Source organism: Trachurus trachurus, assembly GCF_905171665.1.
Source record: "Trachurus trachurus genome assembly, chromosome: 14".
Taxonomy (NCBI): Eukaryota; Metazoa; Chordata; class Actinopteri; order Carangiformes; family Carangidae; genus Trachurus; species Trachurus trachurus.
The window spans coordinates 19630800-19648279 of record NC_139903.1 but is presented as its reverse complement, the minus strand read 5'-3'; the positions used below and the strand labels follow the sequence as shown (position 1 = coordinate 19648279).

The following is a 17480-nucleotide window of genomic DNA, read 5'->3' as shown; positions in this document are numbered from 1 at the left end:
TGAAAACCAGCCATGTTTAGCTTGAGTTTTCGCAGAATACGCTGTGGCTCTACAAAAATGGTCAAAAATGGTCTAAATTGCCGGTACACTTGACTAAAACTTTGGAAAAGAGCGCCACAGTCAATGAGTTAATTGAGGAATACGGTAACTTCTCTTCGCATTACTTCTTAACATGCTCTGCAATCTTTTCCCCATGCCAACTCATGTTGTTTCTGTGCAGCTGCTCCTGTATAGATTTAAAAATTTTTTTTTAATATGCATGCATACGCGTTATTCATTAAAATCTTAAGTTTGGTTGGACTGAAATAAGCCCCCATACCCCACTATAAGTTTGGAGGCTCTTTCTTTTTTCACAATACTTGTGTTTGCATCCCTGCTGATGGCTACTTCCACTAGGACAACACTCAATTATGCAAAGCTAAAGTTATCTGGTCACAACAGTGAACTTAAGTGGGCTTGAACTGTGGGATGTGATAGAACAGGAGACTGGCACCATGGACAGAGAAGAAATGATGCAGCCATGTCAGCAGCATTGTCCTGGATCTCCTAATAAAGGAACCGTTTTGCTGTCTGGGTTCTTCAGCCTGAGGAGGACATTGGGGCAAAGTCTCAGCCACCGTTTAAATGCTTAATATCTTTTAATAATTCATTAGACGCTAGTAAGAACAGGTAGATGAGTTATTAAAGGTATATTTCTATGTATTTTTTCATTATGAAGCTGGTCTGGCTCGTTTATGAATACTGAAAGTATCAAGGCCTCAGTGTTGCAGTGGATACAGTATGCTGGGTCCTGAACCAGGTGGAAAGGCGACTAGAAAACCAGAACTATTTTCTTCGCTGCTTTTTATCCCGATCATTCACATTGCTGAAATGAGAAATTCCAGGTGTGGAGGTGTGACTTACTGTACCTTTTTCTTTGTCCTTCTGGCTCTCATAGAAATCCATATATGTAATAGGCTTAGAGTGCCAAGCATGCAGAGCCACTTGTACAAAAATGCAGTGTAAATGAGGGGTGGGGGTGGAGGGGGGGCTCGTTTTTCATCCTGACCAGTTACTTAAGACCCCTCGGACTTTGACACCAAATCCCTTTAATGGCTTATGTCTGGAATTCAGGAGGCTTACGGCTTGTTTTTGTCTTTTCTGTGTGACGATGTGAGCGAGCACACTGATTCTTTTCTCGTTGCATTAGGTCCACTGCCTAGTATTTAACATGTTTTATGTAGTGTAGGTAACCGATGCTGTTATTCAGAGGGGGAAATGAATCAACTGAACTGAATTAAGCAGCAGTTGCTCGTTCATCAACATTACACGCACAGCAGCCGTAAGAATTGAATGAATCAGAGCCATTATCCTCAAACAAGGACAGAGGAATAATTCCTCCGTCCTCAGTTGTGAAGTTTCTCAGGGCCATTAACTCCAGCTTTAAATACCTGACATAAAATACTAAATGCCATATCATGTCTTCTAAAATGTTATTGCCTTTGTCTTTCTTTACTTGGGTTTATTCGGGGGGGGGGGGGGGGGTTAAAGCAGAAGTAAGCGATCCAGTCGTTTTGGATAACTTCTTGTCAGCCGATGGAGTTAGCAGTCCCCGCCCTCGTCCCTACGTCACCACATTCACGTTGGCTGCACACACAGAGAGGACCGCCCCTTTATGCCGTTCTCTCTCCTCATTGGATAAAGGTTGTAGGATACAAGGAAAGTTTTCTCCTCGGCTTACAGCAGAGCAGAGTGACTGACAGACCCGTGTTTCGGACCAAACACTCTATGTAAGTGATTGCCGTCGGAAGATAGAACTATTTAAGACTTATATTAACACAAACATTCCGCTTACTTCTGCTTTAAGTTTGCGCAAAGTCATTTCAAAGTTTTAGATTTTTGCTTTTGTATGACAACCACCTCAGGTTGAATCCACATGAGTTGACAGGTTTTTGTGTTTATCTGATCAAAAAAATAGTAAAACAAATAGTGCAAATGTCTGGTGATATAAAGATGTGTCATGTGTTTGTCTTAGCCTGCTACTATGTGCTGCCTGTCCCCAAAGTGTCTTTGCACTGTCTGCATAGTCAGTCGGGTTTGTCAGAGACTGGTACAAGACTGAGACTCATGATGCGTTTGATGACATCCGGCCAGTGTTTATACTGTATGTGTGTGTGATAATACTGATACTGCAATAACAGTAACACCTTTAGTACAGTGTGTAAACCATATGATTAGTCAATTATCAAAACTTCTCAAGTTGACAAGATAGCTGAGTGGCTTAGTGGTTATTACTGGGGCAGCAAGTCCTGGTTCAATTCCAGTCCAGTTGCACGTGTTCACCGCTAATACACTGTGAGATAGTTACACATTGGTCTACAGGTTAATCTGTCAGTATTTTTTTTAATTGATATACAAAATATGAAAAGGTTGTCCAAAGTAAAGCATTTGATACTGACAGTTTAACTGGAAAGCTCTCTTTTATTACCACAAGTTCATCTCTCATATATTAGTGTTGTTGATAACATGGCTGACATCTTTGCATTTGGCCGTTGCTGCAGAATAATGGTAATGACAGCTTTATAGCATCAGTGTGAATAAGTACTTTGATTTATGAGGTGCTGACTTGTCCCTGATTGGCCTTCACATCATGAGCTCTCTTCAGCAAGGACACCTTGAAACATAATATACAAAGAACAAGCAATATGTAAAAGCAATAAAAGATTCAATGTATGACATGATGAGGCCATAAAGTAATTGTTTTCTAAAGGTTGTGATTCAGTTCAGTGATACACGTGTGCACACTGCAAAATGAAAACAATAGTACGTTTCTTCCTAAAGGTGTCTAGAGCTGTTTCAGTGGTTGTAAGCCACACACACACACACACACACACACACACACACACACACACACACACACACACACACACACACACACACACACACACACACACACACACACACACACACACACACACACACACACAGGGGTGCAACGCAGGTAGCCCACGGTACCTCGGTTTTTGGGCCACAGTTTTTTCCACATGTTTTGTGCATAAACAGAACTTTTTTTTTTCTCCCCAAATTATGTTTCAAATCGTATTTCCTAGTAGAGCTCTCTCTCACACGCACTGAACAGGCCCTCCTCTCTGTGCCGCTTTCAAACAGAGATCATGCTATATTGCCGTCAAGGAAGACCCCTCCCTATGCCGGCATCCACCACAGGCTCGTTTGGGCCAGTCTCTCACAAAACAAAAAAAATTCACCATCTCTCATCCCTGTCAGTAAGCTCCTCCTCCTACTGGACTCAGCCTCTCTCTCGTGCGCAGGCCGCGCCCACACACTCACACACGTGCGCATGGACAGACGTCCCGCCGGAACGCTATTAAACGCTAAATGTGCTAAATTGCGCTAATTGTACAGTTTTCAAATTACCCCATGTTCGCGATCAGCGCCTGCTTGTGCTGCCATGCCCGTTGGTTTTCTTTATTTTGAGCTGCACTTTCAACCGTGTGACATGATGGGTGGTTCGGTATTTTACTGAGTACCGTGGCATCCCGCACGCACGCACGCACGCACGCACGCACGCACGGTCTAATGATGGCAGGTGGAATGAAGACCTCTTCTACTTTGGTTGTTTTACACTCAGACACTTATTAGAGGAAGTGAAAAAGAAAACCTCCCCAAACAAAGTCCTTAAAAAACAACACTCACACACACATTCCTGAAACACACAACGTGAAGGACCGAGCAGCGCACAGACTCGCCAGCCAAAGGCCTGATTCATCTGAAATCCCTTTCACTGCCTGCCAAGGTGCATGGGGTCAAAGTGCAGCGTGAGGCCCTGCAAACTGTAAACTAGGACCTGAACAGAGGCTGGCTCAGCCACAGCTGCAGTCTAGTTTGTTTTAATACATAACCGACCATCTTATAACTTATTTATTTGTGGCAGCTCACAAAGAGCATTCAGACAGAAGCAGGAATGTGCACTAGTTTGAGACAAAAAGGTTTGTGTTAGAATAGAATAAGAGCTAATTCAACCCATTTAAACCTGATTGGATGATTTTTCATCTGTGTTTTTCATCACTTTTCACATTTTTTCACATTTCTGATTGATAATCTACTTAAAATCAATTTAATATTCTAAATCTGTATATAAACATGCAATGAATGGTTTATAACACACTGTAGTGGTAGTAATTAATTAGCAGATAGAAGTGTTAACTCATGTATTTATGACACCTGAGCATGGAGGGCTACTATATAAACAGATATAAAGTTGTAATTGTTGGCATATGCTGCACATTAGTAAACGTTTTAATTTGCACCAGGGACAGTAAATCCAGCTGTGTGCTGTGACCACATGAACACATCTGGATGGTTATTTCCCTTTCAGCCAGAGCAGAGCCTAACTACAGATGATCCCTTGTATTTCTGCCAGACGATTTACTATCTATTTAGTTTTTAGCCTAATTCTCTGAACTCATATTTGAAACCTTGGTCGTTTTTTAACTATGTATCATTATTGAATGTTTTTACCAGTTGTGGTCTGGTCTGGTTTTTGTAAGGACTGAAGAGCACTACTTCAATGTGTCACCAAATTCTGTCTTTCGTTGTTTGAACTGGAAGACTGTTTGGAGTAGCATTTGGTGATTGGTATGTGTTGACGTCCTTTGTTTTGGATCATAGTGTCAGTAAAATCATTTCTGCCCATTCAGCTGTAAAAACATGTTCATCTTTGGTATTTAGAAAAGTTTTGAGTTTCCTGCTGCAGTCGTGTGAAAACCCTCCCAGTGCAGGCTGCCTTCAGGAATGAAGACGGCCAGCCTTATTTTGATACTGACAGCTTTGCGCATTTGTGTGTGTGTGTTTGTGTGTATGCATCCTGCCCAGGGCCCTCAGAGGAACAGTCACAGATATCCGATAATATTTATTAGAAAAGCCAATGTGGCCGTATGACGTCCAGATCCCAGTGCTGATTAAATTTTCAAAGACTTTTCAAAGATTTCTAAACAAAACCTTTCTCTTTCTCCTCTTTTCTCGGGTGATCAGTTTTTATTTATCAAAATCTCTTGATAAAGTATTACAAAAGTGTTTAATATCCAGTCAAATTTAAAGGTGCCATGTTTTGTTTTTTTTGTTTTTTGAAGTAGTCTACAAGAAGATACATTTTAGTCTTCAGAAACCAAAATCGACCTCTGTGTAGTTTTACATCTCCTCTGTGTGTGGACTGAGGTTTTGATACTTTCACAGACCCGATCTATGATCACAATAGTATACTCTACCTTTATACAATATAGTACCTTTAACACGTTGCCATTGAGTATACACTCAGCAAGTTTAGGTATCTGTGGACAGCAACAAAAAAGCAGAACCAACAGAGGAATAGAAGTAGTAAAAATGAGTGAACCCTGTGAGTGTTTTCAAAGCCTTGATGAATTCTTCAGAGTGCTATATCATCTATCCACCCTTGCAGTGACGCATTGAATGCATATCGTCAGGTGAAAGGAATGTTATCTGCCAGATAACACGCCGTCATCATTGGTATGAGAAGGTTGATGTGCAGAAAGACTGTGGCTGATTTCTGCTGTCATTTCTCTTTTTTATTGTGTTTTCACTCTTTATTTGCTGCTTTGTTTAAGGAGTGTGTGCTGTGTGTGTGTCATTGTTTCGTTCTCGGACTTTGAGCGGCTGTGAAATGCAGTTTAAAGCCTCATAACAGGACTTGAGGAATGTATATATGCCGCGCTGAATGAACGTTTCTCTGACTCACCGTTCAGCTATGCAGCCCGCCTCCCTGTGTGTTTGCACTCTGCCGCACACTTTGTCAGTTTGCATTAGAACGCCGGGGCCCGGCCAGGCTGTTTACCTTGGTATGCGAAACCTGTGGAGGTGTGAGTGTGTGTGTTTGTGCGTGTGTGTGTGTGTGTATTCTGCTGCCTCGGCCTTTAAAGGCCGACATAGAGGCAGAATTTAATATCCTGCAAATCAATTTTTGATGCCAAAACATCACAAGAGTTCAGTATTTTCCTCACTGAGTTTTAGCCTCAGATAAGCTTCTTAAAAAACGTGCAGACTAACATGTGACACGGAAACTCTGCTGAGACCCTAACACACACACTAATCAACTGTCCAAAACCCACAGATGTTTTGACTTTTTTGAAGAAAAAGTCACAAATCTTCATAAGTAAGAAGCTGGAGCTAGAAAATGTTGGAGTTTTGTGCATGAAAAATGATTTAAACAATTCATCTTATGCTGAAATTGTGGCGGACATTATTTTTCAATCGACGTGATCAATTAAAGCAGATATCAGCTTCACGGCCGTTTCGGCTAATGCTGCGTTCAAGGCAGGCTTTTGAAACCGTAAGTTACAGCTTCAAGTCACAACTACGACTTGGTAGCGTTCCAGGTAACCCGTAGCTCGTGTTTTTACCATCCTGTTGTCTGTGAAAGTTCCCTATAACGGCCACTCGTAACTTCCGACCCGTGAACTCGTACCAGATCGAACTGGTATGACTTCACAGGAAGGAAAAACACAAAGTACGAGTTTCTTTGAACGCACCATGAGTTAGCAGCCCCCGCCCTTGTCAGGCATCAATTGGTCCTCGTGCTACGTCACCACATTCACGCGCATCCCTTGGCTGCACACACAGCCCTTCATGCCGTTCTCTCTCCTCATTGGATAACACTTGTATCCCACAAGGAAAATTTTCTCCTCGGGTTACAGCAGAGCAGAGTGACGGAGAGACTCGTGTTTAGGCTGAAATACTTCATGTAAGTGATTGCTGACGGAAAATAGGACTATTTAGGACTTATATTAACAAAAACATTCCACTGATATCTGCTTTAATTAGCTTAAAACTAAATTTTATAATTTATTTAACACTTTCCCCATGTTTTGTTTGAAGTGTTAATTCATTAAATGATTTCTTCATGTAATAAATGTTTTACGTCTCCACTCTCAGGCCTCTCTGGAGCCCTAATCACAATAGGTCAATAAGCCAATCAGAAAAGAGGAGGTCTGAGCCTCTCGTCTGCTTGGCTGACTGTTTCAAATAAAATGAAAGATCTATCAGGCAAACATCAGCAGAAACCAAACCCTGCATGTGCTTTATGGTGGGTCCAGGTGGGCAGGGCTTGAGGCTTTTCTGAGTGCTGTGACATCACAAAGTCACAGGGAGTCTTCATGTTCAGACTTTCTGAATACAGTGTGCGTTTGTGGACTGAGACTTTCATAGTATAGACCCTTTCAGAGAGTATAAACAAAGACAGGTGTGGCTCATTAGAAAACGCTCTGGTACACTAAATGGAATGGAGCCTTAATTAGTATTCTTGGTAACACCTGTCTTTGTTTATACTCTCTGAAAGGGTCTATAAATATGGAACCTAGACTCGATCTCTCACGCTACACATGGACCTTTGTTGGCAGTAGGGCTGCAACGAGTAGCATATTTTACTATCCGAATGTTCGGGGTCACTATTCAAGTAGTACTCGAGTATTCGTTTGAAACAAAAAATTTCAAATTTCATTTGAATTTTGGGTGAACTATCCCTTTAACCAGGAATTTAACTCCACCTCCTGTGATTCAAGTGAAGGAATTTACCTGAATCCTTAGGTGACACTGCAATAGAAAAAAGGATTAAATGCTGAAACCTGGGATATTGAACCAATCAGACTGGTTCTCACAAAACAAGCTACATATTTGCATCAGATTACCACAGTGATGTGTGTGCATGTTGGAATTAGAGGCACATTGTAATGTAATGTGCTTTTGAACTGTAAATGCTGCATGAATGCAGTTCATTTAGTGTATCACTCATCTTCTGGGTCTGGTTAATAGACTGGTTGGAGTGTATGCTGGTGTTTCTGTGTTCATTTTTTTTTATATGATGGGCACATTTTCTTAATTTGAGTATTTCAAAGAGCCTAAAGTGATACCTCTTTTTGTTTCTTAGTTGTGTTCTTTTGTAATAATAGTAATAAATAACCTAATAACAAGTGAGTGAAATCAAAGACAGAAGTATCATAACCATTCGAAAATAGTCTCTACTCACTTTCATATCTGTATCTATGATTTTTGTTGTGTTTTACTTTGAGTTATATCATTGTTAATTCATTATAGCATATTTTCAGGATTCTATTCTCCGTATCAGCCTGGTGGTGGTGGCAGCATCACGTTATCTAACAAAATATTGTTTTGAGAGCAGCAACAGTGATGTTTATAAAAAGCCACTGCAAGTCAGAAATAATGAGTGAACGAGCCACGGAGTTGTTATAATGTTTTTGTATAAGTTGATTTGCCGAGGTGCATTGATGTATGTCTCTCCCTAGGATGGATTGTAATGAACAGTAAGAAGTGCAAATCTAACCAACTCATGCGACTTTAACCAATGTTCCTAAGAGAAAATGTTTGAGCTCTTAATTATTTAGAACTGTTCCAAAACAGATATTGGATGAATATTAGACCTCTATCAGAAAGGAGAATGGAAATGGAGACTCACTGCATGTTTGCGCTCCAACCATTCAGCAATTAGGAAGTGCCAATTTCTGTCCACATTACCTGTTGTCAGTATGTGGGGGCTCCCTGCCAATCTTAGGCACTTGGAGCACTAAAGCAAGGGATCACGTGCATGGGAAGCTCTACAAATGGCTATTAAATGAGTGACAGTGAAATGGAGGTTATACCGTCACCACCACGACCAGCTGGTCCACCGCACTGAGGGAAACCGTGACAGAGAGCGACGAGTTGAGGTCAGCGACTCCCCTCGGCCCGGCGATTAGAGGACAGGATTTAGTGGGTGAGCAGAGAGAGAGAGAGAGAGAGAGAGAGAGAGAGAGAGGAATCAAATAATGGGATGTGGATGCCCAGGCCAGCCAACCAGCCGGCTTTTTCTGGGATCAGCGGTTGGCAGAAACCTCCCCGTCTTTCCTGAGTCTAAATTTAGAGCAGCAGAGCCGAGGGGATCTTCTCCGGGCCCCTTTCATTATTCATCAGCTGAAAAAGGACCCAGTTCAGTTTCTGTGCTGAGCAGCAGCGAGTGGCTGCTCCGTGTTTGTGTGTAGCCTACACGCAGTCACGAAACACGAGAGACAGCAGAAGAGTCTCGCTTTTTTACTCTGCTGTTTGTGGTCTCCAACAATTTCCTCAACGAGGCGTCACTTCCCTTACATTTATTTGTTTATCCCCTGTGATGTTCGAGATGCAATTAGTGAGGATTTGATGTGTGATGCTTTCTCATGACATTTGTTGAAAAAAAAATTGTTAGCAGGTAGGAAATATCTCGGCATGAAGTTTTATTTTGATTAAGAATGGGTTATGGGTTATGGTTGCAGGTTGTGTATTGTGTATTGGGGGGGGGGGGTGATGACAGGTCATCTATTAAATATTTATCCACTGTCAAACATGTTAGAGTACCAACTCCATACCTGTACGCTGTTGGTGCTGGGCTTTTTTTGTGTAGTAGTACAACAGGGGCTTGGGTAATTAGCTGATATACACTGCATTTTATAGTAGAATAGATATTGTTTCCACTGTGTTATTTTGGCACAGCCCCCCCCCCCCCCCCCCCCCCACCAGTGAGGAATGACATGACTGAATGAATGAAGATCACAGAGCAGAAAGAAAATATGTGGTGAAAGCTCACTCTGCAACACTTCAGCTCAGCAGAACGTCTGCAGTTCAGGTTTTATTAGTAGTTTCTGTGTCATGTTTGTTTGAGATTTGGTTCAGAAATCACAATCGGAAATTACTGATCGTGTTATTAACGTGATAAGAAGCTAAATTCTTAAATGTGTTGATGAAACTACTTTAGAAGATTTGGGGATTTGGAGAGAAACCTGTTGAAACTCCTGAATTTTTAGGGTATTTGAGGAGTTTGAGCTAGAGCCAGATTCCCCTGTAAAATCAGGATCAATGCTGTGAGCAGTTTGTGTAGGATAAATTGTATCATGACTCAACCAACCTGTAAAAATCATACTGATGCTGTCTGTTGGCTTAGCTGAAGATGGTTTTAAAATGTGTCTAAAATATTCTCATAAATCCTCTCATTGTTAAGATATAATTTCATCTCATTCATTTGTAATAATATTCTATCCATAAAAGGAAAGTTCTCATAATAGTGTTTATCATTCCTATTGGATTAAGCAGTAACTCCTTTAAAAAACATCACTGGGAACTGATATGTGGTATATATTTTGAGTTGTGCACAGTATACAAAAAACACATTGAGATAACGATATGCATCAGTGTGAATGGTCACATTTGCTTTTCATTTGTAGTTAAAAAATCTGAAATCAATGATGTGATGTTTCTTGGGTCTTGAACCAAACACAAACATGCACCTGCCTTTACATCATGAGAATATGATTTGATAAGATATGACGACTTATGGTGCAAACAATATACAACAATGCTGAGACACATTTCACCAATATCAAAAAAACGAATGAAGTTGCAAATAATTGTGCAGCCTTAGTTGTATGTAGAGTTAGACAGAGAGTCGGTTACATCAAAACAAAATGAGATGGTGTTTAATTTCACCCTCACGGCTGCAGGCGGGCGGTCGGTCGGTCGGTCAGAGTAAGGCCGCGGTCGGGCCGCTGCAGGGCCGAGGGTTGCCCCAGAAACCTCCAGGCGATGCGTCAGCGCTGCTTGTGGAATGCCACGGGCCGGTTTCCTCCTATTGTGACCGGCCAGAGCCACACCCCCCATCACCACCCCCACCCCATTTTCTGCTTACCCCCCCCCCCCCCTCCTGAGGTGAATAGAGGACTCAGTAAAACACCAGCGCCCCCCCCCCCCCCACTCACACATTCACCCAGCTTCTCCTCCTCCTCCTCCTGGAGCAGCTTTCAGACAAACAGTGAGCCGGGATAAATCCATCTCCTAGTCTGGTCGTTACTCAGAGCTGCTGCTTCTGACCACGGTTTAATTTGGGTCACACACTCTTTACCTTTGTTAGAGGAGCAGGGGTGCAGACTGGCTGTGTGTTACTGCAGAGTTATTAAATATTGAATCACTAAAATTTTAAGAGCGGTATTGATACTTTGTCAATAGTTTACACGGTGACAGTAGTTTGGTGTTTTGCATTTGAGCCTCCAACTGATGGCAACTCGTTTGTTCAGATTGCACAAAAACTAGTGTTGTTGGATGTTTCAGCCCCACATTAGATCAATAACACTGTTTACTGGGTTTTATTTTTTCATTTTATTTCATTCCTGTAGGCACTTTATTTTTTCCTTAATGGCAGCAGATGTTCAGATGGCACAAGACGTAGCATTATGATGTAGGACATAAGAGGAGCCGGCTGCAGGTCCAACTGTTCTGAGTCTGAATGCATAAAAATAAACAGTATTTGCTTGTGCATGCAATATTGTGTGCTCTTTATACTGTGAGAAGTTTTCAAGGAATAGACAGAAGAATTAAAAGAAGAAAAACTGCAATACTATGTCTTGCCTTTCCCAATCGCTCACATCATCGCCTTCCTTTGGGACGATGATCAAATTGCCAGGTTCTTGCCAACAAACAGCCCTAGTAGTAATCTTGGATGTGACTTGGAGATTTTATCATAAGAGTAATTGCCTAAAATTACTAACTAACTTTTCGCCATCACTTCAGCACGTTGAATCTCTGTATGAACATTTATTTCTCTGTCAGATGAAATATTGATTGTTTTTCTGGTTAATCAAAGTCAATTGTGTGTAAAAAAATAGTGAATTTTAAAAAAACAACCATTAAAAAAAACAAACAGTCGCAGCTCTTCATGATTGGACAGTTTGATGAGCTGTTATTGGCTAATGCTCATTGACGTAAAGTGGTTTGAATGCCACATACCAACCAGGGATCGACATGTGACATGTGACAGCAGCCTGGTATGAACTGTGCAAAGCTGGTTTGACATCTTAATTATGATTTGTCACACACTTGACATACTTTACCTATTGTACTTCATTAATATTTGTTTACAGTGCATTTCTCTCTCTCTCTCTCTCTCTCTCTCTCTCTCTCTCTCTCTCACTCACTCACTCTCACACACACACACACCTTAAGTACTTAGTCGGACCTGAGACAGGTTTGGGGAGTGTGCAGAGGCTTCAGATGAGAAACACGCCATGAATACAAACATAAATTTGTATTAACTTATTTCCATTGCGATTAGTTGTAACATTCCTGTTATTGTGGTGCTTCCATTACAGTATAAATGATAATGATAATTACCTGTAAATTGCACAAGCATTTAATAACCCAAAGCCATTTATGACCACCAGTTGTGTGCGCATGTGTTTCTGGTGGCTGAGACATGCACTGACCTTTGTGTAACCACTAAATAGATGAATAACTATTGTGTTAATAGATAGGATGTTTCTGATGAGGTCTGTTGATCTCAGTGGCGAGGGTTCAGGTTGTGAGTCTGTTCTCTGCTTCTGTTTCCCCGCAGGCAGACGAAGCCTCTGACGTTTGCTGACTGCATCGGGGATGAGCTGCCGGTCGGCTGGGAGGAGGCGTACGACCCCGTTGTCGGATCTTACTATGTCGACCACAACACCAGTGAGTTCACCTCCTTCTGGTCTTACTGCTTATTGTTGTGGTTTTTACTATTCATATTGTATTTGAGTAAAATGAACACTTTTGTTTCATTCTATAACCTACTGACAAATAGATAGAGCATTTATTTGCAGAAAATGGCAACAGGTCAAAATAACAAAAACAATTCTGGTGTTTTCAGACCTTCTATAATGCAAAGAAAACAAGTTCATATTCATTTTGAAACAACACAACACTACTTTTTAAAATTTGGAAGAGTTTAGAAATCAAAATTGGGGGAATAATCCCAATTTTTAATCACAGCAGCATTTTTTTTCATTTATTTATAATCTTTCTTCCTCATTACATATGATTTGGTTCAGGTGATCAGCGAAGTAGAGTGAGGTGTGCTTGTGTTGGAGTTCAATAGATACTGGAATCGATGGCTGCCATACATGTAGAGAAGCTGATTTATTAAGAACATTTTGGTGTGATCTCTTTATTTTTTCCAGAGCTGTATATGAACGGACTTAACCCTAGAACACTAACGTTAAAAATAGTAACATCATCACTAACGCCGGGTATTTTTTACCCGATATAATATACCCATAAAAAAATATTTCTCATCAAAGTATATTAAAATACAACAATACATGGCAAATTGAAGTACACTTCCTTAATTTTCCACTATACAATGTTTCACAAAATGAAAAAAAAGGTATCATGGAGGACCTTATAAAAAATGTCCAAAATTTGTGATTTTTAAATTTTTTTTAACAAAAACTTCCTTAAAAAAAACCTAATGGAGCTGGTACTTTGTCCTTCAGACCACCCATTTGTGGGACATTTGAGCCTTATTTGGTGGAGTTAAAAGAAAAAAGAAAAATTTTCAGCATCACCAGAAACGGTCGCCAGATTTAATACATAAACACTAACGTCGGGTGAAATCCACCCTAACATGTCCCTGCTGAAAAAACTAGGGATGGGAGCAGGGTAACATGCCTACCTTCAATGACGTCAGTGAGCAGTATGAAGCTACCCAGGGACCCATGAAACTCAGACAACAGCAACATAATGAAAATTATGAAATAATAATTTCATGGGTGAAAATCACCCGACGTTAGGAGGAAGTTGAAAAAATGTTGAAATTATTGTGCAGTGGTTGACTGTTTGTTGTTCATTTGGATAAAGCAGTTTGCCCAGATGAAAACCCCCCTCTCCCTTTCCTTCTCCAGAGAGCACCCAGCTGGAGGACCCGCGGGCTCAGTGGCAGCGGGAGCAGGAGTCCATGCTGCGGGACTACCTGGCCGTGGCCCGGGACGCCCTCAGTGCGCAGAAGGAGATCTACCAGGTGAAGGAGCAAAGGCTGCGGCTGGCGCAGCAGGAGTACCGGCAGCTCAACGACGCATGGAGGGACAAGTCCACGTCACAGACCAGCTGTGAGTAACGCAAGAGAGACCGAGGGAGGGAGAAGAAAGCGCACGCGTTACACAGTTCATTTGACATGTAGCAATGCTGTAGCACAGAGCTATTTGCTGATGAGAATAATGACATGTTGCATCATTAATGCAGACGTTAATTATTACGCAATTAAAAACTTGTACGGACCACACGCTGGTTTTCCACACACATTAACATAAGAGTGAGTAATGAAAGCACAGGCCTCAATTACAGATGCATGGGTTTTCTCTGACACATCCGCCTCCCTCATTACACGTATAATCATTCAGTGAATGGAGCCTGCAGGAAAGATACTGCAAATATTTTTTAAAAAGGGACGAATATAGATTTAAATATTGATGATAAAAATAAGATACTGAAAATGTGAAAGGAGGAGTGAGGCAAAAAAAGATCAGACAAAGATAAAAAGGAAAATGTATTTAAGAGAAATGGATATAGGAAATAAGTGATTAGAAAAGGGAAGTAAAAATTAAGTCTCACCAGACTTGATCAGACATCATGCAACAAAAAAAAAGAATTATGTAACAAAACAACACAACATGATGTATGCTGTATGCTGCTCTAGGTTCTCATGTGGAGGAGGAAGATCAAGGACACAGTGATTATAACAGACGTGATGTGTCGTGAATATACTTTTTTGCTGAACATTGAGGCAGAATATTTGTGTCGCTGACTGAAGGTGACACGCTTTGACTGAGCTGAACACAAGATGAGGAGGGAAGAAAAGATTTGGGGGTTTTGTTTGCCTCCTTTTCACAGATAGTTATTGAGATTAAATTGCAATTTGGTGTTTTCGGTTTGCAGAGGTATGTGGAAAAGAGAAAAATGGTCTGTGAAGGTTTCTCTTTTGTGAGGCCGTGCTTTCGCTCTTCAGCCACGAGGGCCAAAAAATAATCTGATATTGCTTCAGCTGAGCAGATATATACAGTCCAGATTCACCACACTGACGTCAGCTGAGGATTCAGTCTCTGTTCTGGTGTTATACATAAAACAACTGAACGGAATAACCAAAGGAGAAAATAATTTAGGGTTCAATTTTTTTTTATCTTTTTCTATCTTTTTTCCCCCTCCAATCTGTTCTGCAGTGAACTCTAGATCATCCTCCTCCAGCAAGTACGACCCAGACATCCTGAAGGCAGAGATCGCCACGGCCAAGAGTCGGGTAAGAGCGTCTGCTTCCTGTATTCAGCAACAACACTGAGCTGAGATCAGACACTGTTAATAGATTTTTTTTAACAATAATAACATGATAATATAAATATTAAGAGATCTTTATCCTCCTCCTTCTGTGTCAGGTGAACAAGCTGAAGCGGGACCTGGCCTGTATGAAGCAGGAGCTGCAGTACAAAGAACAAGGCTTTGAGACACTCAAAGAGTAAGTGCTGCGTCCTAACACACTTCGCCCAGGGTCCAACCGTCCTACCTGTCCTTGTCCCAGGGGGTGTTTGCTCTTCATACCTGCTCTCGTGTTCACTTCTGGAAACTTTCCAGCCCAAGCCTCCTCCTGCTTGACTCCTGGCTAAAGGGCGCATTGACAGGTGTATTTGTTGATACTCGACTCCGTAGATCAGGTCCTGGTGCTTTAGGCTACGTCCAGGCTTCAGAGTCTGACATTCCCTCAGTCTTCTCAGCTTCACATCTGGCTGATGAATGTTAAATTTATGTTTGAGGAATTAGGCAACATCCAAATTTTAGTATCAATACTTCATCCAAAATATCACGATGTATGATGTTATCACCTTCTCTTTTTTTTTTTTTTTTACTTTACAATGCACAGTAAGCAAAGCAGTGAAATGAAGGTGAGACTCAGCTGCACAGTGTTGAGTGCCAGCAAATTGCAGGGCTGCAACTACAAATTACTTTAATTACTGATTAACCTGACAATTATTTTCTTAAATAACCAGTTCACTGTGTTGTCGGTAAACGCAGGAAAATATTGACTGATTGATTCACACAGACAGAATCTTAACCCTCAAAATGGACATAACTGGGGCTTCACAGGTCGTTCCCTATAAGCCGCAAAAGATGCAATGATCCAGATGTTTTTATTTATTATTATTATTATTATTATTATTATTATTATTATTATTATTATTATTATTATTATTATTATTATTATTATTATTAATAATAATAATAATAATAATAATAATAATAATAATAATAATAGTAGTATTTATTATTATTATTATTTAGTTTCCCTACACTTGACAGAGCAGTGCAGTAACAGCAGGGTGGTGAGTCTTGTTTTAAAATGATGGAAGTAGAGATGTCGATGTGATGAGGGACAGTGTGACGAGTCTTCCTTGGCAACTTTCAGTCTTTCACCGCTAGTATCTGACAGGAGCATTTCTTTACTGAGCTTTGATCACATTGTTAATTTTTACTCTCTTTGTGTAAAAGAAGATAAGATGTAACAAAACACAGACGTCGGTTATAAAGTCGAGTATTTTACAAAGATGAAAAGATACGAAACGCACTGAAGATGACAGCTCTCTGTTGATTTGTCTTATCCTAAAGATTTACCTGTGACTCGATGACAGGAGCAGTGTTTTACAGTCAAGATGAAGGAGCTGAGACTTCCTCCTCTACCGTTGTTGCCCTGGTTGGATTTTGCTCCGTTCAGCAGCGTGTGGTCAGAAACCAACATGTAGCATATGTAAAAAAAAAGTTGCCTGAACTGATGCGAGCTGAGTAGAGACCTGAGTGCAGTAAACGGCTGTTATCACCTCAGTTATTGCTTCAGCACTATCACACATTCCATCCCATCATTAAACACTAACACCTCTATAAACGCACTGATGGAACAACAGCTCAGGAATGTGGATGTGAGGGAAAACACCTGACCTACTTCCACACCTCCCAACATGAAGGGAGTCAGCCGAGAACGCTGATCTGAAGGCAACCCGCTCTTCTGATGGTTGCTAATGTAGACGGAGGGGGTTGTTGGTGTTTTTCTGTTTTTTTGAAGACTCGACAGCGTTTCGGAGAGAGAGTACGCTTTGCCGCCGCTCCGCCGTCGGTGGACGCTGAATTGAACAGGAATGTCCGGTCTGTTTGTCTTGCCTCACGCGGCACAGTGAGAGTGTCAGGAGGATTAAAGAGTAGCTGAGGCAGAGCGGTCGGACGGCATTCCTCCATGACTTTCCTCTCCTGTTACAGTCATCAGACGCCATTCAGCAACCAATCGCTGTTTGCAGAAATACCAATAGGCTTAGACTGGAATGCAGCCGCACACTCAGCTCATGATAAGATTTTACAAAATACTGCAGCAGTGGAGAGAGTTTTATGACATTCACACAACAGAAAAGAGACAATTTAACACACAGTGTAGCCAAAAGTATGTGGACGGCCCTTTTTATACAGGATACTGAGGTGGGAATGAATTGAAATCTTAATGGGAGCAAATACTAAGACCTGGGCAAATAGTTTTATAATTAACAGTTGGTAATGTTGTGTGCATGTATTGGATTTAAATTTCTACCTGCGACTCACCCGACTACCTCTTTATCCCT

At 41.1% G+C, this 17480-nt stretch overlaps 1 protein-coding gene across 2 annotated transcripts in view; it reads left to right on the top strand.

Annotated features, from left to right (window-relative positions):
• Window positions 1–17480, top strand: part of wwc1 (WW and C2 domain containing 1) — a 52383-nt gene that overhangs the window by 5064 nt on the left and 29839 nt on the right. For both annotated transcript variants that reach the window (XM_083987127.1, XM_083987126.1), the window contains exons 2-5: window positions 12419–12528; window positions 13740–13943; window positions 15051–15127; window positions 15261–15340. In XM_083987127.1, coding sequence (XP_083843253.1) covers window positions 12419–12528; window positions 13740–13943; window positions 15051–15127; window positions 15261–15340 — 471 coding nt within the window. The remainder of the gene's footprint in view (window positions 1–12418; window positions 12529–13739; window positions 13944–15050; window positions 15128–15260; window positions 15341–17480) is intronic.